Here is a 24028-nt window from a genome sequence, read left to right on the forward strand (position 1 = left end):
TGTAGAAAAATTGCCAAAAACCTACAAAAATCCAAACTCCACATGGAATGTCCGCGCCTAGCTCCTCTCCAACTCAACCGATTTAAGTGCTCAAAAACTCAAAAGAAAGAAGGTGTTTCAGCGTGTGTTCTTAAACCAAAACGAAGTCTCTATCTTGAATAGAACCTGAGATATTGAGGATAGAACGTGTGTATGTGAAAAACTCCCATAAGTAATGTACAGGGGGAAATCGCATTTGAGTATAACTTGAGAATGGTGAAAATTATTGATCTGTGCATCAATACCTTTCATTGAAAAAAAAATTATGCAAATCGGTTGGGTAGAACGCCTGAACGGATTCGGAATGGAAATCATCAATTTTTTTAATATATAAGATTGTCTGAGGTAAGACAGGAAAACATGTTTGTATCTAGTTTACTGAGTTTTCCTATCTACAATGAAATATCTACTATGACACATGCAGATAATACTGATGCTCCGTCCTCACTCCAAGAATCAATTTTCAGGTACAGTAAGACAAGGTTACTAGAATAATAGAAGGTTTGTGACATGCCCATGTTTTGTAAACAAACGATCAGCTGCTAGAACACCAGCTACGTCATTATGTTTACATTTTTGTTTTGTTTATATGTTTATGTCAAACTGAACCTCACTAATATTATGTTCGTGTTATGAGGATGTGTTTTATCTCTTGCTGATCTGGTTATACAAACGAATATATTTCTAACTAACCAATTTATTGAAACAACAAGGCATTTTATTGAAGGAAAACCATTTTTAATCAGTTAATGCCAACAACAATACTATTGGTAGTTTTACAATTTTGGCAGATGCTAGCGTTGTTGCCGCTCTCAAAGCTATGAAGAACCGGTGACGTCACTTGTCTACTGCCTCCTATTATTCTAGTTACCTGGCAGTAAGACTCCGCTTAACGCTGTTTCGGTTTAGTGCTCTTTTATTTCAACCGGGGATTCCCCCAAAAAGGTGCACAGCGCTAGGTTTCCAAATAACAAATCCGAAACAGTATATGTAGTTATATTGGTTTATCGTTTGAAACATTTGTTGAAATTATTATAAATTTGAATTTATTAACTATAAAAATTAATACTGTGACAAATATTATGATCTTTATTTTTTACCATGAGTGATAATAAAAGAAAACAAAAAAAGAAAGCAACCAGAAAAAGCATTTCACTGGAAACTAAAATGCAAGTGATTAGAAGATTATATTCTGGTGAACGTCAACCTCAAATTAGTGCTGCAGTGAATTTGGTAACTTCAACAATAAGGACAATTCTTAAATATAAAGAAAAAACACTGTCATCGACAACTGCAACTACGTGAAGCTCTGCAACTAGAATTACAAGTTCTAGAAATAACATAATAGAGGAAATGGAAAAATTACTGTCTGCATGGATTAACGACGAAATTGAACGCAATATGCCATTAAGCCAATGTATCATAATGGAATAAGCTAGAAGAATATTTAATTACATTCAGGCGGAGGCAAGTGACATATGTAAGTGAAACTTTCGTTGCTAATCGAGGATGGTTTAATAGATTTAAACATCGAAATAAAGATTACCGGTGAAACAGCAAGTGGTGAGACGAAAGCTAAATTCGCAGCGACACTAAAAACAATAATTGAACAAGGAAACTATACTCCAGAATTGGTTTTCAATGTTTATGAAACAGACCTGTTTTGGAAAAGAATGACAAAATGAACATTTCCATCCCGTGAAGAGAAATTAGAGTCAGGATTTAAAGCTGCGAAAGATTGGTTAACACTTTCACAAACATATCTAAGTCAACTTTTCCTGTAATTTGGGAGTATAATAAAAAATCATGGATAACTATGAAATTTTCCAGGATTTCTTCCAGAACATTTCTGCCTGTCTGTAAAATGTTATTGTGAAATTAAAAAACTAGAACAAAGGGCACTACTATTAATTTATAATGTTCCAAGCTACCCAACAAATTTATCAGACTTAACAACATGCATTCCAATCGAAGTGGTTTTCACACACAACTGTGTTAATCCAACCAATAGACGAAGGCGTTATATGCAACTTTAAGGCTTATTACTTGCGGTAAACATTTAAGAAGGTGTTTGAAAAACGAACGGAGAAAAGGAGTAATCAATAAAAGAATTTTGGAAAAACTACAATATCATGAAGGCTGTATAAAACATAAACCTTTCTTGAAATGAGATTACAGAAATATCTTTGAAAGGAGCTTGGAAGAACATTTGGCCATATTAAGTAATAGCGAAGACATTGAACAGATGATCTTAGATGATCTAAATGTGGAAAACGTCAAATAAATGGTTCAAGAAACAGCAGCTAGTCTTTTTAATGATGACCTTAAGGAATACACTGAGCAAGAAAAAAATAAAAATATTGATAATAGTGATTTCGAAGAAGAGCAAAAAGATCTTTCGATAGTGTTTGTAAGAAGGAGTTTGACCACTATTACTGAAATTATGGATCTCTTTATTGAAAATGATCCAAATTTTGACAGAAGTTCAAACGCAAGATGCTTTATCTACTTATCAACAATTTCTAACAGAAGAAAAACGCAAACAACATTAGATGCCTTCTTGACAAAAAGGCAGAAAATTGGAAATAGAGAATAGACTGAATGATCTGACTGACTGAATTTTATTTGTTTTTATAAGTATATTCGTTTATATTGTTATTATATTTGTAAGAAATAAATTTTTGGTTTTATTTTTATCAAAAAAAAAAACATTATTAAAATTAATACCTAACCAATTTTCTATTCGTCTTCCCCTAACCTCATTATTTAAATGTTAAGATTGCCTGGTTTAGCGCCGTTTCACATTACGTTCTTATTTGATGAAGCCCCCGCGTTAAGCAGGGTCTTACTGTACTTCATTAAATATTCGTTTATTTATGTGAATGAACAGAAGTCCTCTTCAAAATTTAGAGATAATCGAATACTAGACTGTAGACTCAAAATTAGGATGAAGAATTTGTTAACAGATACGGTCATTTACTGGTCTACAAAACTATTTTCAAAGCAATACATTTTTCTTGAATATTGAGTAAGAAATATAAAATAAATTTAATTTTAGCGTTGTTATGTACTATGTGAAAAAAACTTGATACAGGTCGATTTTTATTTTAAATAAGAATGGGGGTCGAGTGGCACCTTGTTGGAAAGGGATTTTAGTCGTCTGTTCAGCAATATAAAGTACCATAACTGTGAAAATTAATTTTTAATATCTAAAAGTTTCATAATATCTCTGTCACAAAACTTTACGTAGAATGAAGATAATAATGTCCCATAATATTTAGAATGTATTTTTCAAAGTACTTTACAATTAAATTAAATGTTCAAAATTCACTTCTTGACAATAACCGAGGCGATTTTGGAATTCTCGTAGGTACAACATTTTGTATGACCACAGGGATTATTTTGTTAATTTCTTCCGCTATCCTTACTTTTAAATCAGCAATATTGTCTGGTCTGTTAAACTATACTTTAGATTTTAAATAACCTCATAAGACGTAATCGAGAGGAGTCAAATCGGGGGATATAGCCTCGTTTAAATAATTTCTAACTGTACGTGCAAAATGCAGTGGAGCTCCGTCTTGTTGGTAGTGAATAGATCTATCTATCTCATTTGGATGATTAACTTCAGGAAAAAGTATTTGTAATGTAAGCACTAAGAAATTAATCAAAAAATCTAGATACTCCTCACTATTTTATATGCCCTCAAAAAAATAATGGCAAATAATTTTATTGTTAATGATATCAGACCAAACGTTCACTTTTTTAGGATATAGAGCGTGAGCGACATTATTATCTTCATTACACGTAAAGTTTTGTGATAGAGATATTATCAAAATTTTACATCTTAAAAATTGATTTTCTCAGTTATGATCGCACCAAATTTGAGAAACTTCATATTGCTGAACAGGGTACTAAAATCCCTTTCTTATTTAAAATTTTCGAAGGGGTGCTTATAATTCAGAGGGAGTGCTGGGAGGGGATAATATTTTCATACTGGAAATTATCAATTTAAGAATAAAAATGGACCTGTTTCAGGTTTTATTCACATATTACATAATTGAATTTATTCCATATATATGGATCGCATTGCATAATTTCAAAGTAATATGTAATCAGTAGCATTTGTGTAATTTTAAAATAAACAGAATGGTACAATGTTTATTATTTTGAAGCCTGATATAAAATCAGAAAATAAGTGACAATGTACTATAGCATAAAAATACACCCACATACATTACAGCACTATAATTAATTAGAATCTGACATTATACACTAATATTAATTTCACTAAATTGAAATACTGTGTAGATACCTTCATAACTCTACCGTACTTACATTTCTCCCTATATCCCAACATTCCATGAATTTCGTCTTAAATTAAATAATGAGATTTACGAGATAGTGAATCCGACATTGTTTTGGCGAAAAAACTCAAAAGGTATAGGCTAATTTTGTGTTAGAAATTAAAATAGAGAAGAAGAAACGAGAAGACTGATATTCGTCTATTACGTGTTTTGGTTTTGGTTTCTTCAACTTCAACGCATCGCTTTTAAGTTGAGTGCATCGTAATTTTAAATTTTGAAATGTCATACCTGTATATATTTTATTACAATTCCTCTTATAAGCTCTTTAAAGGAGGCCAAGATGAAAGTAGCACTAGTATCTCAACCAGTTATACAAAGCAGATAAAAAATTGCTTATGAATAAACATCAAATCATTATAAAATAAATTTGTTCTAGAAATTTAGGAACATAAACTTATAAGTGTCGAAATCAACCAAATGAACAGTCAAAGACTAAATAAACATAAATGGTTCATCTAAATGTAAAGATTTTGCTAACTAGTTATTCATGATTCATATACAGTTTGTCAGACTACTATACAGTTAGTATTGTGTGGATACAAAATGTAAGAAAATTGTTTTTTGTGATTCTGTTTTTTTAACTAGTCAACTAGTCAGTTTTTCTCATTAGGAGAGATTCAAAAAAATCGCCAGCTGGCTAAAAAAAACCTCTTATAGCACCACCTCAAACCGGAAATTACTCTCGCATTACTTCTTTTCTTTCTTCAATTTCTATAATATTTCTGATAACTTTGTATGTCCTATTCCATGTTATTTCAGATGTTATCAAGTCTAGTTTCATTTCATATATGTTAAAACTGTCTCCTGTGATATTCTTGTACTCTTGCCTTAACTCCTCCCATCGCTAACACACAAACAAGGTGTGGTAGACTCCATCAATGCTGCAAGAGTATTTGCATACATTTGTTTAAATTTTTTTCTTTTGTAAAGGTAATCTCTAAAACAACCATGACCCAACAATGAGGTCTATTTATCCATCCGTTGATCTCAAGTATGAAAGTGTACGTCCCTGTCCTTTTTGGGAGTGTATCCATCTGCCTTGTCACATATTTATTAGGTTTCTTTGTGCCTCTTCTTTTTTCTGACAGGCATATCTCTCCCAGCTCGTTCTTTGATCATGAGATCTATCAGAGCAATGCCAGCTATTATTTCTGCTGCATTCAGTATGCGCTTGTTATTCTAATGGTGAGATGGTTTTGTATTTGGTGCAATTTACCAGTGTTTTATTTTCTGTAATCTCTAAAAAGCCTCTGTTTGATGAGAAAACACTGGAAAATTTGTTTTATTTTTTTAATTCAAAACAACATGTGCCTCTACATGATGTATGTTAATTAAACTGGGGCTGTATATCTAGGTTCTGGGTTGTCTACTTCAGGACAAGCTTATCCTACAATATATGAATAGAAAAACTTGTCATTAAGTCGACAAATCATATAAAAACTCTCCCCAGCATATACGAGGAAGCTAAAGTCATGATATATAATGGAACTCCTGAATAGTAAGTCAAAGAGATTCAATATCACCAAAACTCTTCACATCAACTTTGGAAGAAACATTCTGTAAATTAGAATGCGACAACAAAGGTATGAGAATTAATGAAGATTACCTTAATCATCTAAGATTCCCTGATTATAACTTCTTAATTGCAGATAACTACAAACAGCTACAAGAACAAATAAATGAACTCAACATAGCTGGCAATAGAGTAGACCTAAAAATAAACCCAGCTAAACCCAAGGTAATGTACAATGAACTGGTAGATAGACAGGACATCCTAATAAATAATACTAGACTGGAAATTGTAGAATACATACCAGGACCAACAAATACTCAGCTTCGAATTACTACTACCAGAAATTAATTGAAGAATAAAATTGGCATGGAATGCGTATGGGAGAAACTCATTAATATTAAAATCTCGAATGCCACTTTATCTGAAGAAAAGAGTCCTTGACCAATCCAGTCATGACATACAGAGGCGAGACTTAGACACTCAAGACTGATATGACAAAATACCCAGGTAATAAATGTCACCCACAGAATCAAATCCCTTAAAAGGCAATGGACAGGACGCTTGGCAAGAAGGACTGATAATAATAAACAGACCACAAAAATTACAACATGGTACCCAAAAGTCACAGAGGAAGTGAAGAAAGCCTGTTTAATGAAACTACATATATAAACAAGTTATTTGTATAATTTGGATAGGTATATTGCATCAAGCATTCTACCTGGCACTAAACATCTTTTGTACTATAAGGGATCCAAAACAAAACATTTGATATTGGTTTTTATTGATATTTGTAATTTGATAAGTTACAGTAAAAAATAAGTTTTTCATCCCTTATTAAACAGTAATTTTGTGCAATCCATCCAGCTACCTATTTTTATTTTTTATAGAGAAAGAAATTGAGTTCCTATCAAATAATTATTAGTCTTTTATTAATTTTTTTATAAAAGGTTTCTCAGCTCCTAGGCGAATGGTTGATTTTTTTAAGTAGTTATAATACTTTTGAAAGTACTAATTGAATTGATATGAATATGAATTCTATATACACTTTTAATTGGTATATTTGTTTCAGAAAATTGAGGAATTTCGGGGTCATTTGCTTTTGTATTTATGTATATTCAATAGACACCTACTCAATAATTACTAACATATTAATATGAAATAAACTTGAGGAAAACTTTTATTTCTTTAAAAATTTTTAGTGAAAAACCAAATAAGCTTATATTTATAAATTGTTTTTAAAAAGGGTTCCTACAAAGATTATGCTACTTACTTATAAGTTTTACTTTTGAATTACTTGATAGGAAGAATTCTGATAACTAGAGCTTTCTTAATAGGAAAACTAGCCTAGACTGACATCAATAGTAAAGAGACTTAATTTTTAAGACATAAATAATACTTTCCAACGATTTAATAAAAAAACAAGCATTGTTAAATTTTCAAAAATAACAAATATTTCACAACACTAATTTATCTAATTTTTCATAGTACATAAAATACTTCAAATGATCGAAATATTAAGTAGGACATTCACCCAATAGAAGTAATAATAAACAATATAAATTAGGAAAGAACAGAATTGTCACTAAGCTTTAAATAAGTTTACGATTTGTTAAGAAAATACATTATTGGTTAAACATCGAATTTATTCCAATAATTCAAATTTTTTATAATATAATGTTATACGCCCCGTTTATCAAGAAGTAGGTACGTTGACTAACTATTATTTAACATGCATAATAGTTGAAAAAGTTTAACTAACCTTCATTTGCCATAGGAAAGCTTTAATTGTCAATAACTCACTTATTTATTCCCTTTTTCTTAAAAAAATAAAAACAAACTTATCAATATTTTACAAATCAACTTTCAGTTTGACAATTTTGTCAGTAATACCACGTGCAAGAAAATAATTAAAAAATTGCTAGGAGTTCTTTAGTCGGAGAATTACACTTGATTTTACTTTTTTCTGTTATCAGAAATATATGCATCGAATGAATAACTATATAATAGTTGAAAATAATCTAATAATATAACATATTTTTGTCAACACTCCAATGTTGCTGAGCCTGTTTTACTACTTTATTGAAAAATGTAGAGATGGAGCTATTTTGTATCGTCAATATTCAAAAACAGAAATATTTTTATCCGAAAAAGGAATAATAACCATGGATACTATTTAATAATAAAAGAAATGTACATTATCAATAAATTTTGGTAACGGCAGACTTCAAAATTTACTATCCTGTTGAGTTTTAAACCTATAGTGTGAAAAATCAAGTGAACTTTTAGGTTAAGATAATGTTTACATTCAAATTTAAAGTGTAAAGTGTTTAAATAATTTATAAATTGAAAACTCTATGATTTTTTAAAATGAAAGAGTTATTTGCAGCAATTCCTGCTGCTGATTCCCCAAGAAATGTATCCTCACAAGAATTTCAGGATATGTTAACGTCATGGTTTGAGAAAAAAGGCATTCTTTGCGAGTTAAGAACCAGTCTGAGATATAAAATGATAAACGTGATTAAAAATACTTCAATAGGTCGAGATATTGTACAAAAATCGCACCCAAGTACAATCAGTTTATCTAAACAAGCAATAAGTTTAATTGTAGCCGAATTTCTAATGAAAAATAACTGTGATTATTCTCTTTCTCTATTTAATACAGAAGCTGGACTTTCGCGAACATTTTCAGATAATATAGCAAATGAAGAGAATAAATTGACTCTACAATTTGACAAGGAAAATATATTGAATATTTTGGAATTAATCGGCATTCACAAAACTTCCAATATATGTAAAGAAATTCTTGATGTCTACTATATGAATAATGAGAGAAATTCATTTCTTTCAGCACTTATTTCAGTGTTAAGTAAATGTGTGTTTGAGAATGTGAATCAAAAACAAATGAGTGATGTTGGTAAGTTTCTTTTTCTACTACAAGCAATCTTGAAATCACTGAAACTCAAATGATTAAGAATATTTCTAATGTAATTTTGTTAAGATGAAGTTGCTTTTAATCTAGTTATTTCATTCAAAAAACGTTGATCTTATTTTGACAGAATTATAATTAATTTCTGTGGCCAGTTTTCGAATTTAATAATCTTTCTGGTTTGACCTTTGATTTGAGGACTTGGTCAATATCTTTTTGTCAAAATACATGAAGGAGGACAAAGTAACGCTCCTAGGAATTATTGAAGTTAGATAATTTTAAAAAGTGGGGGTACATGGTCTACAAAAGATCTATTGTTTCCCTATCTCTAAAATTGGTTATATATAACCAAATATAGCTTATATATAAGCTATATTTGCATACTGTCCCATGGCATTAATTAATCGGGTTAATCCTCCACTTTTGATGTCAGCTTACTTTTATACAAGGGCACAGGTACATCCTGCCATAGCAAATTGTGTTTTTGACCTCTTTTCCACAAAATCTGCAGTTGACAGTGTTTCAATATGTTCAACCGACAGTATCAAGTATCATCAAAATTTCAATTTTCTTTTATGGAAGAATTATATGAATTGTTGAATTTGCTTACATTCAATGGGGTATTGTATTCTTTGGAATTATTTTAGAGCAGTTTCACACACAGTAAAGTGGATTTTGTTAGAAAATTTTGGTGAAAGGATATGATAATTTTTTTACTTATTCAGAACTAACCCATTTTCAAGAAATTTGTCTTTGATTTTAATAAAAGTCTTCAACAGCACTTAAATTTCAATTTTTTTTTTTTTTTTTGGAAGAATTATATGAATTGTCAAATTGGCTTAAATTCAATGGGGTATCGCCTTCTTTGGAATTGGAGGTTTCACTGTAAACTGGATTTTGTTGGTGAAAAGATTGTATTTAATAACGTTTCATGATCAACAATATTTATGCTATGGATGCCATAAAGTAAATGATCGAGGAAAATGTACATAGTTCTCTAATATTAAATTATTAATCTTACATGCACCTTATACAGCTTTTAAACTGGCAACTCCCTCAAATAATAAGAAAAAAAGTGGTAACTTAGAATTCATTATTGATATAACATAATTACTGAGTAGTGGCTTATAAAAAAAAAATAGTTTTATAGTTGTATAGTAGCTAGAAAAGAGTTCTCATGTGGTGGCACAGTAGCTCTATATAATTGTTCTTTAGATTATGTTTTTACCACCTCAATAAAACGGTCGAGTAAAATTGTCTTACTCAGATGAATAAGAGCCTTTTAAATAATGTATAAATGTGTTTCTAACTATTTTTGAGCACTATCCAGCTTCAGAAAATTGTTATATAAATGTTTGTATGTTTGTAATGTTTGTAATGTTGGACTAAATTTATATTTTTATTGTTTTGCAGATTTGTCCAATGAAATAGATTTTGTTAGAAAACTCAGAACAATTTTATGTAAATTGAATGTACCACAGAATAATATAACATTTGCAATAGAAAGAATCAAAGGTCTCCATTTAAGTGAAATAAAAAACATTGAAGATCATTATAGTAAAATAATTTTCAAATCGAAGAACAATCTTGTTTTAAAAGAAAAGCAAGTTAATGATATGAAGAAAAAGAAAGATTTGCTGGAAATTAAAATGATAGAACTTATTAAAAATAATAATGAGCTTAAAGTTAAAATAAAACAAGTGACAAAAGAAAAAAAGGCTAAAGAAGAGCAGCTTATTACATTGAAACATACTAAAGAAAATAAAAATTTATCTGAACAATGTCTAGATAAAGGTATAAAAACAGAATGTAGATTGGAACATTGTGGAACAAGCTGTAAAGAAAACTGTAAATTAATAATAGATCTTCAAGGCGAAAATGAGGAACTCATTAGAAAAAATAAAAAAAATTTAGAGGAAATGAATGTATGGAAAACAAAGTACCAAAATCTTCTATTAGAATTTACATCATTCCAGCAAAAAATCAGCTCATTGAATTTAAATGGAAATTCTGAAATTCCTTCCTCATTGTTACCTTCAGATTTACTAGATAAGGATTTGAAATTTTCAAGTAAGTAAAGATATTTTAAACAGGATCTATCAGTTTAAACGTAATTGGTTTTTATTTTAAGCAGATTTCATTTGTTTGTATACTTAATTTACAAAAAGTAACAAAACATTAAAGTGCAGTAAGACCCCGCTTAATGTGTAGGATATGTTCCATCAAAGTAGAGCATAATAGCTAAATAATAGACTAAAAATTTTTTGAAAATAGGGGGCTTTTTAGGTGCACTAATCAAATATTAGGTGCATTCATATTTTTTAAGGAATTCAAACAAAAAGATCTGCCAGGTCTTAAAAACTTGGCGATGCCTATTTAAATTTATAAAAATAATTTTGTGCCTGTTGTTGCACATAATAATCAAGTGTTTCTTAAATGTAACAGATTCTTCTCAAAAAGTATTCCATATTCAACATTTAATCAACAAAAATTTCTTGATGACTTGGTGGTGGGTCTTGATGAGACTGGTGCTTGTTCCAAAGTCAAACCGTATTCTAATTATCTCAGCAATAATCCATTCAGATTTTAAATAAGATTTGATGTTGGAACAAACACCCATCTCATCAAGATTCATCACTTCTAGTAAAGTCATCGAAACAAAAGTCATTCAAGGAATTTTTTATGGTTAGAAGTTGAATGTGAAATTCTTCTTGACAGGAACCTCTTGCACTTAATGAGCACTTAAATCCTGTTTGAATGATTTATTGCTGAGACGATTAGATAAAGAGTATGCCTGATGAAATATCAAAAGCTGGCACACCAAATTGTGTGTTGAGAAATAAAATAAAAATGGAATGGTTTTTTACTATGATTTAATATTCATTCAAGGCATTCAAGGAATTTTTGGAATTTGAAAGTTGGAAATAAAATTCTTCTTGACAGGAACCTCTTACACTTAATGAGCACTTGAATCCTGTTTGAAAAGTTTATTGCTGAGACAATTAGATGAGAGTATGCTAGGTGAAATAACGAGAGCTGGCTCACCAAATTGTGAGTTAAGAAATCAAATGTCATGGAAACAAAAATCATTCAAGGAATTTTTGATCAATAAGCACTCTTATGTGAAACAAAAGGGAAAAAATTATTTTTATTTAAATGGAGATCGCCAAGTTTTAAAAACCAGACCTTTTTTTTGAATTTTTCAATAACTATAAATGTAATTTATATTTAATTTTCATACCTAAATTGCACCTAAAAAGTCCCCTATTTACGATAAATTTCTAATCTATTTTTTTGGCCTGAGCCAATTTAGAGATTATGTTTTTTTGTAATAAAAATAAAACAAAACGTTTATTTCTTACAAAAATAAATACAATATAAACCAATATACGGGGATGATCTCAGAAGTACCTGGCCTGACCTAGAGATGGCGGTAGTTGCTTGAAAATTACCAATCCATACAGCATATGGTTTAAGTTTGAAGACGCCACGTTGCTCAGTATTTGTTTGGTAGCTATCAATAGTGAACGTTTTCAGTTAATTTCTAAACATGGAAAAAATTGGTCATCGTTATGTGATACAATACTTTTCTTTGAGAGGTTTTAGCACAACCAATATAAAAGCTGAACTTGATTCTATTCTGGGTGAGACTGCTCCTCCTTTATCAACAGTAAAATATTTGGTAGCAGAGTTTAAACGAGGCTGTAGCGTCATGCCATTGGTCGGTTCGTCAGGAAGCCAGAGAGTCGGAATAGCCTAAATACGTGACCGAATCGATTCTACTGCATTTTGGTTCACTACGTCCACATCGTTCCATATCGCCTTAGGCTACAGCCTACTCAGCCTACTGGTAAATCTATCACTGAGAGAAGCATACCGCCAAGTTCAACACGCATTAATGGTAAACAAACAAAACCCTTACCAGTCAACAGTGAAATCAGACGAGGAGACTCGCCTAGGCCCAATTTATTCAACATAATAAAGGATGAAACTATAAAAAAGGTACGGTTAGGCAAAGATAGAGAAATCAAAATACTGTGCTATGTCGATGACGCCATGATATGTGCCGAAAATGAAGATAGTTAAATATCTTCAATCTCACAGGAAAATAGTATGACTATCTCTACAGAAAAAACCAAATACATAACAACATCAAAAGAGCCCATTAGATGCAAATTGGAACTAGATGGTCAAATCATGAAATACAAGTACCTTGGAATTGACATAACTAGTTACGGAGATGTAGAAGACGAGGTAAGAGGACAAGTAGCTAAAGCAAATAAGGTCGCGAGATGCCTTTAGAGCGTAGAACAAACACCTAAAACAAAAAACAAAGGCATGCATTTATAAAGCGACAATCAGACCTATAATGACCTATACATCAGAAGCATAAACAATGAAACAACTCTTGGAGACAGCAAAAATGAGAAATTTTCAGGCGGAAACAATTTTATATGTGATTATGTGACGTATACAACATTAACGAATGGGGGCGTAAATAGCAATTGAACCAACATTTAAGTGTAATGGCCGATAATACACTGGTAAAACTAGCAAGGGATAAATCTCCAATTGGAACAAGGAGTGGAGGTCGACCACGAAAGAGGTGGAGTGACAATCTAGAACCAGGATGAGGAAAGATTTTGGAGAAGGAACAGGCGTTATAAAAGAAGAAGAAAGAAAGAAGAATATGTTTTTTACATAAACACATCCCCAGGGTATTGATTTCCTATGTAAAACAAGAAAAGACTTAAATAAAATTGAGAAGTGTGGGTAAAATATGAAGTTATTATACAACTTCTTTTAGCCTCAAACTAATTTTAAGGACAAATAGTTTATAGATAGTTATAAGACTTATTTTTAACTTAAATTTCAGATAAGCAGTTTGAATCATCAGACAGTTCAACTGACGAAATTGTTCGAGATGCTCGTAAGAGGTTAAAATTGCTGGAAGAAGAGAACCAAGAACTCGCAGATCGACATAGAAATATTCATAATAAAAACAAATGCAAATTATTATAATTCAACTATTTTGGTTTTCCAATCCATAAATAGGTGTTGTCATTTTGATTATATCCATTATTTCAAAACCGAAATTTAATTAACAATTATTTTATAAATAATTTAATAGAATTCAACAAAATGTTTGTACATTTTAGACATTTCTGAACAGAATTCTAAATTATTTTTGGAAATCATATAAATTTCATTTTCATTAATTATGTAAATATTCATAGGTCAAATATATTTTGAATCCCCTATTATTTTTTTTTTAATTTCGAGTGTTCGCTCGATCATCAATCCTGGTTTAGGCAGGACAGTCCTGTTTTTATGGTACTGAACCTGCTGTTGCCACTACACCAACAATCACAATTAAACTGTCTGACACGCGTTTCGATAACCAAGTTATCCTCTTCAGAGCCTGAATGTAAACTAAAACCTATTAAATTGACTTACTTATTTTGTATTCAATTTTCCCACCAATTAACTCTCGCGAAAAATAATTCCTGTGGGAAAATCTTCTTAGCGGGAATCTTCACATTTATTCCTTAACTACTGAACTATAGAGTGGGCTGTAGGGTATAGACATTATTTCCTTAACTAAACTGTTCTTAAATTTAAAAATTTCAATGCTTTTAATTGCATACAATAATTTATTACTGGATACATTTTTTAACAATTTTACATTAGATATATGGAGGGTAGATGTAAAGAGAACCATTTCGACATGATCTCGAAACATTTAATTTTCGGAGCAAGTGATATTACCGCTGCTAACTATTTATAAAATAATCTGAATTCTAGTGATTTTAAATTTTAAAATTTTTTTCTTTCACACTTAATATTAATATCTAGATTTTATTATTTTTCCTAAATTTTTCATATCTTTAAGAAATTATTTCATAAAGATTCATATCAAATAGATATTGAACTTTCATTATTTCCACTGTTCGAGGCTTGCTAGTTAAGTTTTGAGATTTGGCAACACTGTTGTGAATATGACAAATCTGACATTGCCATCATAAAGTTTGCGACGTTTTTAATGGTGGACAGATATACAAATATCTTCAAAAAAATTTCTTTTCAGGTACAAGATTACCACGAGAGTTAAGATATGATTTTCCGGAATTTCTTGCTATCTTTGATTTTTGTTTCATCCGACCCTTTTTATTTTGTTTTTTTTTTGCCTCTACTCGAAGTAGGTTCATCCTCAACATTTCTTCTTTGGTTTGTTGAATGGTATCTGAAGGTATATGGAAATCAGATCTAGTGTCAAATTCACTTGGCTCACAAATACTTGATGTATCAGAAAATGATATGACGTTTTTAGAAATATGGAGCATTTTGACTGACTTTGAATAGCAATATGGCTCTCGTACTTTCACTTTTAGGTTATAATTTTTGAAGATGAATACTTTCAATTCATACCATAAGATAATACGAAACATTTTGTGTATAAAATACTTATCTACTTACATAAATCTGCAAATGTTTGGATATAATAAAAAGCACTTAAAAACAACTGAAAAAAGAATGAAAGTAAAACGTAGATACAACAAAGTTTCCGAAACTTGGGCCATGTTTCCCTATCAAAGTGTATTAAAATCCCGATGCGGCCTAAGTGTGTTTGCTGTGCCATTTAGTAGTTGGTAGAGAAAGGTCAATGCTCTTCTACACCTAAAAATTGGTTGATGTTTTCAAATCACATGTTATGGAGGTAACTCAATCGGAATGGATAAATACTTCGACAATTGGATCAAATGCATGCAAAAGTGTATCATTTATATGGAGAATATTAAAAGAAAAATGAAGCCATATACCATTATAAATATTTGTTTTTATTCATCTTTTCCAAAATTTTCATAGTAACCCCCGTATTAGCTCTATACGGAACGGAAAACCACACCTAACCTAACTTATATTTCTAATTTTGTGATCGGTTTATGTGCTGTAGACCCACAAAGCACCTATTTATAATATGCGTAAGCTCTTCGGTAAGAAGATAAATCTGAGTGTTTTGAGATTATGTTGTAATGTGAATCAGACAGGGATGTATTAAAATTGAAATCTCTAGTTATTGTATGTGTTATCTCCGATGTTTTAAATGTATACCGATTCAGAATCTGTGATATTGTTATCTAAAATCTTTTAAAGCAATTTTAATTCTGTGAAGATATTAAATATTAGCATAGGTTACCAAAAACGTCTAGTCTTCCATAAATTTAGTTGTTTCCAAAATGGGAAAATTGAAAGAAACTTTAAAAGAAGGAGCAATTCAAATTGGCTCTGGAGGCTCAGCAGGTATTTTTTTAATTTTCAGTTTGTATTGTATTGTGAAAAAATAAATGAATCTTTTTAGGTTTTGTTGAGGTGTGTATTATGCATCCTCTTGATTTAGTAAAAACAAGACTACAAATACAGTCAAAATCAACGGATAGAAATGATTCAAGATATTACAGAGGCATTATTGATTGCTTTGGAAAAATGTATAAACATGAAGGTTTGTTATCTTTTTGGAAAGGTATATTACCTCCTATTTTAGCGGAAACTCCTAAAAGAGCTGTAAAAGTATGTTTATTTGTTAACTTTGCTCTACCTTTTCATCTGATTTGTTTTGTTTCAGTTTTTCACTTTTGAACAATACAAACAGTTTTTTATGTTTGGATCCTTAACTCCTACTCCATTGGTGAGTAATTGAGAGAATTTTTGAAATTTTAATACAAAATATGCCCAATAATTAGTTGAACTGAATTTTTTTTGCAATTATTAAATAAGGATTTTAATATTTGAAATAGAAAAATACAAAAACAAATGTAATGGGATTAAATGTTATATAATATTTTTCTAATAATAGACTAACAATATTGTATAAAGAATAGGTAAAATTACATCAATATATATATATATATATATATATATATATATATATATATATATATATATATATATATATATATATATACAGTGTGTTTCTAAATTCAGGAGGTCTTTTCTATAACAAAATTTCCTCAGCCCACCCCTTCCTGATTGCAGTCATCTATCATTTTTTTACATTTGAGCGTGTGTTTAATTTAAATTACTACTCTATTTTTTTATTTGAATTCATTTATATACTTTTTGCTTTAGACTTTCTCACTAGCTGGTCTTGGAGCAGGTGCAACTGAAGCAGTGTTTGTAAATCCTTTTGAAGTGGTGAAAGTCTCCCTACAAGCTAATAAATTAAAAACTAAAGAAGCACCGAGTACTTGGACTGTTACAAGAACTATTATTAATGAAAATGGTTTTGGATTGAAAGGGCTCAATAAGGGACTTACTGCTACTATTGCCAGAAATTCAATTTTCAATATGTTCTACTTTGGATTTTATCACTCAGTGAAAGGTTTACTTCCCGAATATGAAGTGAGTGATTATGTATAAAGTATTTACTCTTGTTTTAGCACCAATGTTTGCTTTGCTGTGATAATATTGAGAAACGAATAATGAGTATTTTAGGGTTTTTTATTTTTATTTTTTAGACAAAATTGTAATTGTGTTTATAAAGTTATTGATCTATATTTCTTTCATTTATTGTATTGCCTTTTTTTCATTTCTAGGATATGAATTTTATTTCTTGAATTTTGGTCTTTCTCCCTGTTAATCATTCTATTACTCATTATCATTACTAATTAGAAATGTCTAGAAATGATTTGAGAATTTTGTTACATAAGCTCTTCTTTACCTAGCTGAAATTTTTAGATTTATAAAATTCATTTATTGCTTAAAGTATGTTATAATAACTAATTTATCATCTTCAGAGACTGAACTTCCGTGGTACTAAGCATTATATTCAGTATGTTCTTTTTTGTTTAGTTTAGTCTAAATTCTTTCTCCTCATTTACTTCGTTTTTGTCATTCCCTTTTTCCCGTTCATGTAATTTATCTCTTCCACCCATTAGTTCTTTATCTCTCCTATACAAAGGCTATACTATGTTGTGTCAATACACAGCACTCATCTGTCCTATGGCTGAAGATCCTTGAGAAGTGCCACGAATACAACATAAAAGTACATTAACTCTTCATAGACTTTCGGCAAGCTTACGACTGCGTAAAAAGAAGCTGCCTTTATGAAACGCAGTGTATACTTCGTGTGCCAGACAAGCTAATAAGACTGGTGAAGTTGAAAGTAGTACATCATGCCGATTCAACGTTAGAAGAGGTCTGAAGCAAGAGGATGCTTTTATTGTTCAATCTGACCTTGGAAAGAATATTTAGGGGACTGCAGACCTACCCGGGAGGAACCCTACTCAACCGATGAAAACAGAAGGTGACTTACGCGGACAATGTTGAACTGCTAAGCACAAGGAAAATAGAGTTTAGGAAGACAGTTGTCTGGGATGCCAAGGTTCTTAAAGGACCATAGCTCCAATTGGAAGGAAGAATGTAATGGTTATGCATATTAGTATTTGTCATTTTTTGTTTTCATTCCTCAATAAAATAACTGTTAGCTCTTATTTTCCTAAATTCCAGACTGTTAATCTCATTTTTTTTTCAAATACTAATAAAATATAAATTATTTATACAACATTGGAATTTAATTTAAAAGTTCACTTTGTATATTAAAATTTTTTTTATTTAATCTTTATTCGTTTCTATTTTTAGAATCCCTATCGAGAATTCTTCAAGAAGATTGGGCTAGGTTTTATTTCTGGTAGTGTGGCTTCATGTCTGAATATCCCCTTTGATGTAGCCAAATCTAGAATTCAAGGACCTCAACCGGTTATTGGCGAAGTTAAATACAGGACAACTATAAATTCAATTGTTATAGTTTATCGAGAAGAAGGGTGAGTAATATTTGCAATCGATTTGCTTTTTAAAACATTCAATCCACTCTGGTTATTTGGATTGATGAAATTTTACAATCCATATTTAAGCAACTTCCCATTTATTTATATATAAAGGCTTACATGCAGATCATAACCTTGTAATTTCTCTCCACTTCTTTCAGTCCCTTGCTTCTCTCCAGCTTTGGAAGTTTCTCTCTCTTCCACCACTTCCATCCATCGCTTCTTTGGTCTACCTCTTGCCCTCTGGTATCTTCCGTTTCGTATCGTTTCAAGTGTCTGTCTTCCTCCATTCGGTCTAAGTGACCTAACCATTGAAATCTTTTCTTTATAAACGCGCTGATTGGAGCCTCATTGAAAAGTGTGTAAATTTCGTGGTTTCTTCTCTCCCATCCTAACTCTTTTTCCTCCAAAAATTCCGTTTAATATTTTTCTCTCCCAGATTTCCAATTTCTGTTTAGTTTTATTCGTTTCACAGGTGTATATCAAGGTGGGTCTCAACATTGTCTTATAAATTCGAACTTTTTTTTTATCTCTATATCTTTTTCAATGTTAATATTCTTCTAAGGATGCTTGTAGGTACAGCTATTACTTTTGGCAATTCTTAATTCGATTTCCTTCTCTTCTTGGCATTTATTATCTAGTAGTACATCCTAATATATGAAATTTTCTACTTCTCCAAATTCTATTATCGTCCTATCTTGTTTATAAACTTAAAATTGTTTTTTGTCTTACTTCCACATTTATTCTTCTGTTTCTTGCTATCAACGCCACATCATCGGCAAAAGCTAAGTATTTATGACTTTTGTTATTATCATGCTTTTTTTGTTGATATTGGTTCTTCTCATTATGCCTTCCAAAACTACATTAAATTATACTTTTGATAGGGGATCGCCTTGTCTAAATTCTTGTTGTGTTTTCCCTTTTATTTACTGACTTGAAATTTTTTAATTTCTAATTACTTAATTCCAACGATGATCAAATGAAAAATCCACAAAACAATTGATTAATTAGTGGTAATTAATTAGTCTACTGTGAAATTAATTTTTATTATCAAAATTTATTCCATGATGTCTTTGAAGTATTTCAACACTTTACAATTTTGTTATATTTTTATCTGATTTCATCAATGTGCTGGAATTGTAAATAGTTTTTTCATATTGGTTGAGAGTCAAAATATTTATTTTCACTGTAGCTTCTATCTTGCAAAAGCAGAGTAATAGAAAGCTAAATGCGAATTGAATTCAAAATAAGAAGATTAATATCTTAATGTCCATGTATTAATAATTTTTGTTATATTTTTAGGTTTGCAGCATTATATAAAGGCCTCCTGCCAAAAGTATTACGTTTGGGACCTGGGGGGGCTATTATGTTGGTAGTATATGATTACATGCATGAATACCTGACAAAAATTTTGAAATAACTGTCTAAATGTTGTGTTTTCATTTTAGACAGTTTTTAAAATATCATATCAGTTTTAAAATGCTAAAACGAATGTCCGCAGATGGTTATTATAGTATGTGCAGTATATGATATAATTAATTTGCTAAAATTGAAAATCTCAAAAAACAAATTCATTTTCCAAATAAGGTCTATCGTAACCTATCAAAAAAGGTTTGAATTAGTTTTTATAAGAAAAGTGGTGTATAAAAATATTCCACTGCTAAAAAACTTTGATAAATTAATTTAAAGGCTACAATAATAAAGTATAACATACTAATTGCCATTTTCTTCATGAAATAGTTAAACCTTAGTTTGCATTATCTGCTATCTGGAAAATTAACTAAAGTTAACTAAAAGATAACTACGAGTGAAGAAAAGTAATAGTATTTTTAAATCTCATAATTACTTTTTTAAAGTTTTCTGTTTTAAACAAATCACCTTGTGAGTTGACATTGACATTTTTAATTGGAACCTATTAGATGCTTATTCTTGGTAAAACATGTTTTTCGAAATAAATTCACCATAATTTTCTGATTGTGATTCAACTTTATTTTTATTAGTATAACTGACAAAAAATTCACTTTTTTTAATTTAAAAATTGGTATCTGATTCCACAGGCTTGCACTTCTCCAACGAAACGAGTCCTAATAAATTGACGTTTTGGGTGTCTGAAGGTGAACTCTATGCTCATGAGCCACGTCTGCTTGTCTAGTAGGTCCTGTAAATACTGCTGAAGTTGAGAAGAGAATCTGCTGTAGTGTTATCGGGCAAACAGAGTCAAGTCAGCGACATTTCTGCTATGCTCTAAACTATCCAAGTTTTTGGTCAACTCTAGGTCGCCTATAAGTCGATAGGTACTATCGTTAGCGAAGCTATAGATCGGGTTTGCAGGTTTGTTGAGTAGATCGTTGATGTACAGGAGAAAGAGAGTAAGTTGCATCTCTGCAGAACACCATTGTTGACCTTAAACCTTTCTAAGGTGTGTCCATCAATACCGTCCTGTATGGATCAGTCTTTGAGAAAGCTACTAAGCCAGACGATAAGTGACAACGATAAAACGTACGATATAATATATTTAGAAGAATTGCATGCCAAAAGCCTTCGATATGTAAAGGGAGATTGCTTTGGCTTACCCATATTTCACTTCATACTCTGGTGACATAGACAAGGAGATCTCCAGTTGATCTATGTTTACTAAAGCCGTATTGATGACGCTGATGATGTTAGCAGACTCAAGATATTTCAAGATTTGCTGGTTAATGACTTTCTGACTTTTCTATGAACTCAGTAATGGCTGGGACTAAAGCAATTGGGCGGTAGTTGTTAGGGACCGTCTTTTTTCCTTTTCAAGATATGGGTTGAAACCGAGCGAATTCCAAATCTGCAGGGAAGAATGAATGGAGTTATAATAGCTTTATTCATATTTTCTGTTCCAAATTACTCTTTCAATTTTGGATTTTTTAATAGTTTTGCTTCTGAATATCGTACATGTCGGAGACCCATCATGGTGTGCCTCCCAGTGAAGCAAACAGCACCTGTTGGTGTTTTAGCAGCCATGGTAAAATGATGAGGTCGCTACCCTCGTGTGTACGTGTTTGACAATTCCAAATTTTAAATCATTGCAATAATTTTTTATAAAACATTTATTTAATCAAAGCTTTTCTTACCTATACATAAAATAAAAAAATTCATCTCACTTTGAAAATATAGTAAAAATAAATAAATAGTGATTTATCGTGGGCATTATCATTAAGATTCCAAAGAGGTGAATGTGATAGTATTTATTAGAGACATTATACATTATGTGAATCCTGTTGCATTTTGAAGTATTTTGATTGTATACAGGTTACTTCTAAATTCATTAATAAAAATTCCATATGTGATTGCCAGTATGCAATTATGATGGATCATCACAAAATTTCATCAGCCCACTCCGTACCCAACAATTATGTTTTATTTTTTTTTTCTCAAACAACAAAAAAGTAACAACAAACATATTTCTCTGTTATAATGCAGAGTATGAATCTAAGACATTTTAGTAGACTATATTATAAGTTTTTCCGTCGAGTGCAAATATGTGTAAATTCCAGCCATAAGACACACACGAACAGGATATATATAATTGACCATGAGAGAATCGGGGCTTTTCTAAACTCCCCATACCTGTAATATCTGCCCTTGTGCTTTATATTTTGAATTGGAATGGAAGTTCAGTAGAAATCTAACCAAAAAATGACACATAACCTCAACAATTCAAATAGATTTATACGCGAAAATTACGAAGTGAGTGACATCTGTTAATTTTCTCTCAAACTCCAGTAGAGGTGAACAACAAAGCCGGAATACCAACAAATTTTGTTGTTCTATAAACACAGAACAGAAAGTGTTATTTGAAATTTTAGTCTAAATAGAAAAACAACATACCTGTTTAAAGTTATTTTCTAATAGAAAAATAACCACATATCCAAAGATGCATTTAGAAAACAATAAAAACGTGGTAAAAATTGTAGTGTTACAAATGTTCTATTCTAATGGCCAATAAAACTCTTGTGTCTCTTTTTGGCAGTTTCGTTTCGATATGCAAGTATACCCTACTTACATGAACAAATACATTTCCAATATTCAACTACATCATTCAGATTAAATTTTATCTCATGGGGCTGGGAAGCTAGACTTGACTTCTGTAGACAATGATATATTTGTCCTTTTACGGTAAAAGTTGGGGAAAATCCGGGCATTTTTATATCTTTACCAACTTATCATTTGAAAGCAAGAGTTATACTTTCTTATTTTGCTTAAAAATTGCTTTTACTCATCTGTGACACATAAAGTTTTTAAAGGCTTTTCTGGTTCAACAAGTAATGGAAGTGAAAATTTACCACTGATATGATATGATAACAATGATAATCAAATGATGATTACGATATTAAATTGAAGGATCATATTGAAACCTAGTACCATTGAATACCGACCAATCCTTACGCATGAAATTTCGACGTCGCGTGATCTGCATTTCAATATTATGAATTCTCATCTGCGATTGTTCTGGCGTTTCTATCGCTCTTCTAGCCTGCAGCGTAACTTGTCTTTCTGAACGAACTCGTACCTGAAGAGGAGTTCCAGTTGCTCTCAAAACACATTGTCGCTTTGCTTGCTGTTGTCTTCTCAGCTCTGCGTGAACCGAAGATTCTTGATTTCGTGCAACTTTTACTGCACGGCCCGCGACGAGTTTTTGGATAGATTCGATTTCCGCTTTCGAGTCATTTTTAAAGAAGAACAAAGTAAGAATTAAAACCAAAGAGTGAGTTTTTAAAATAAAGAATAGCATCTAACCACAAAAATGACATCTAACCTAAAAAATTCAAATAGTTTTATACTGCATATACAGGGTGAGTCGGGAGGAGCGCACCAAACTCTAGGAGTGTATTATACACGTTAATTTAATGTGAAAAAACTCATATGTTCTTATCCGATATTCATTTGTTTTCAAGTTATAGCATATTAACAAATAAACAAATTATCACATAAAAATTTTCTTAATCATAGTGCTCTTTAATAAATGTACCGCCATTAACTTCTAAACATTTTCTGCTTCGTTCACGAAGAGCGTTTGTTACTCTCCCAATTGATTCATTTCTTTCTTCTTTAATATGGGCTGCAGTATTCACAATTCGTCCAATTAGTGCATCCCGTGTGTCCCCTTTTATTTTGTAGGTTTCATTTCTCATCCAGCCCCATAAACAAAAATCTAGTGGTGTGAGATTTGGAGATCTTGCAGGCAAATTAATGGGACCTCCACGATCAATCCAATGCCCCGGAAAACGTTCGTCCGAATGCTGCTTGACTTGACGAGCCACTTGTGCAGGAGCTCCATCGTGCTGATAGTACATCTGCATTGTAATATTTACAGGAACATCCTCTA

At 31.0% G+C, this 24028-nt stretch overlaps 3 protein-coding genes across 8 annotated transcripts in view; 2 read left to right on the forward strand and 1 right to left on the reverse strand.

The window, feature by feature from the left end:
• The window catches only part of LOC130452788 (protein Fe65 homolog), a 92581-nt gene extending 76803 nt beyond the window's left edge, over positions 1-15778 (reverse strand). For 3 of the 6 annotated variants that reach the window (XM_056792234.1, XM_056792231.1, XM_056792233.1), the window contains exons 1-2: positions 15664-15778; positions 15320-15520 (exon numbers count right to left, since the gene is read on the reverse strand). Coding sequence is in view for 2 of the 6 variants with exons in the window: in XM_056792235.1 (XP_056648213.1) it covers positions 7676-7688 (13 nt within the window). In the remaining 4 variants the exon portion in view is untranslated. Of the gene's footprint in view, positions 1-7675; positions 7805-15319; positions 15521-15663 lie in introns of those variants that run through there. The other 3 variants (XM_056792230.1, XM_056792235.1, XM_056792236.1) reach the window with 3 other exon arrangements.
• LOC130452789 (uncharacterized) lies at positions 7825-14103 on the forward strand. The gene is made up of 3 exons (XM_056792237.1): positions 7825-8830; positions 10256-10912; positions 13719-14103. The coding sequence occupies exons 1-3, from the start codon at positions 8284-8286 to the stop codon at positions 13862-13864; spliced, it is 1350 nt and encodes a 449-aa protein (XP_056648215.1). The 5' UTR covers positions 7825-8283; the 3' UTR covers positions 13865-14103.
• A 38-nt stretch (positions 15779-15816) lies between the features above and the next one.
• On the forward strand, positions 15817-22663 carry LOC130452790 (mitochondrial 2-oxodicarboxylate carrier). The gene is made up of 6 exons (XM_056792238.1): positions 15817-16144; positions 16203-16411; positions 16467-16529; positions 16970-17242; positions 18482-18663; positions 19969-22663. Exons 1-6 carry the CDS (start codon positions 16081-16083, stop codon positions 20084-20086), a joined length of 909 nt encoding a protein of 302 aa, XP_056648216.1. The 5' UTR covers positions 15817-16080; the 3' UTR covers positions 20087-22663.
• The last annotated feature ends 1365 nt before the right edge of the window (positions 22664-24028 follow it).

The sequence above is a fragment of the Diorhabda sublineata genome, chromosome 2, assembly GCF_026230105.1.
Source record: "Diorhabda sublineata isolate icDioSubl1.1 chromosome 2, icDioSubl1.1, whole genome shotgun sequence".
Taxonomy (NCBI): Eukaryota; Metazoa; Arthropoda; class Insecta; order Coleoptera; family Chrysomelidae; genus Diorhabda; species Diorhabda sublineata.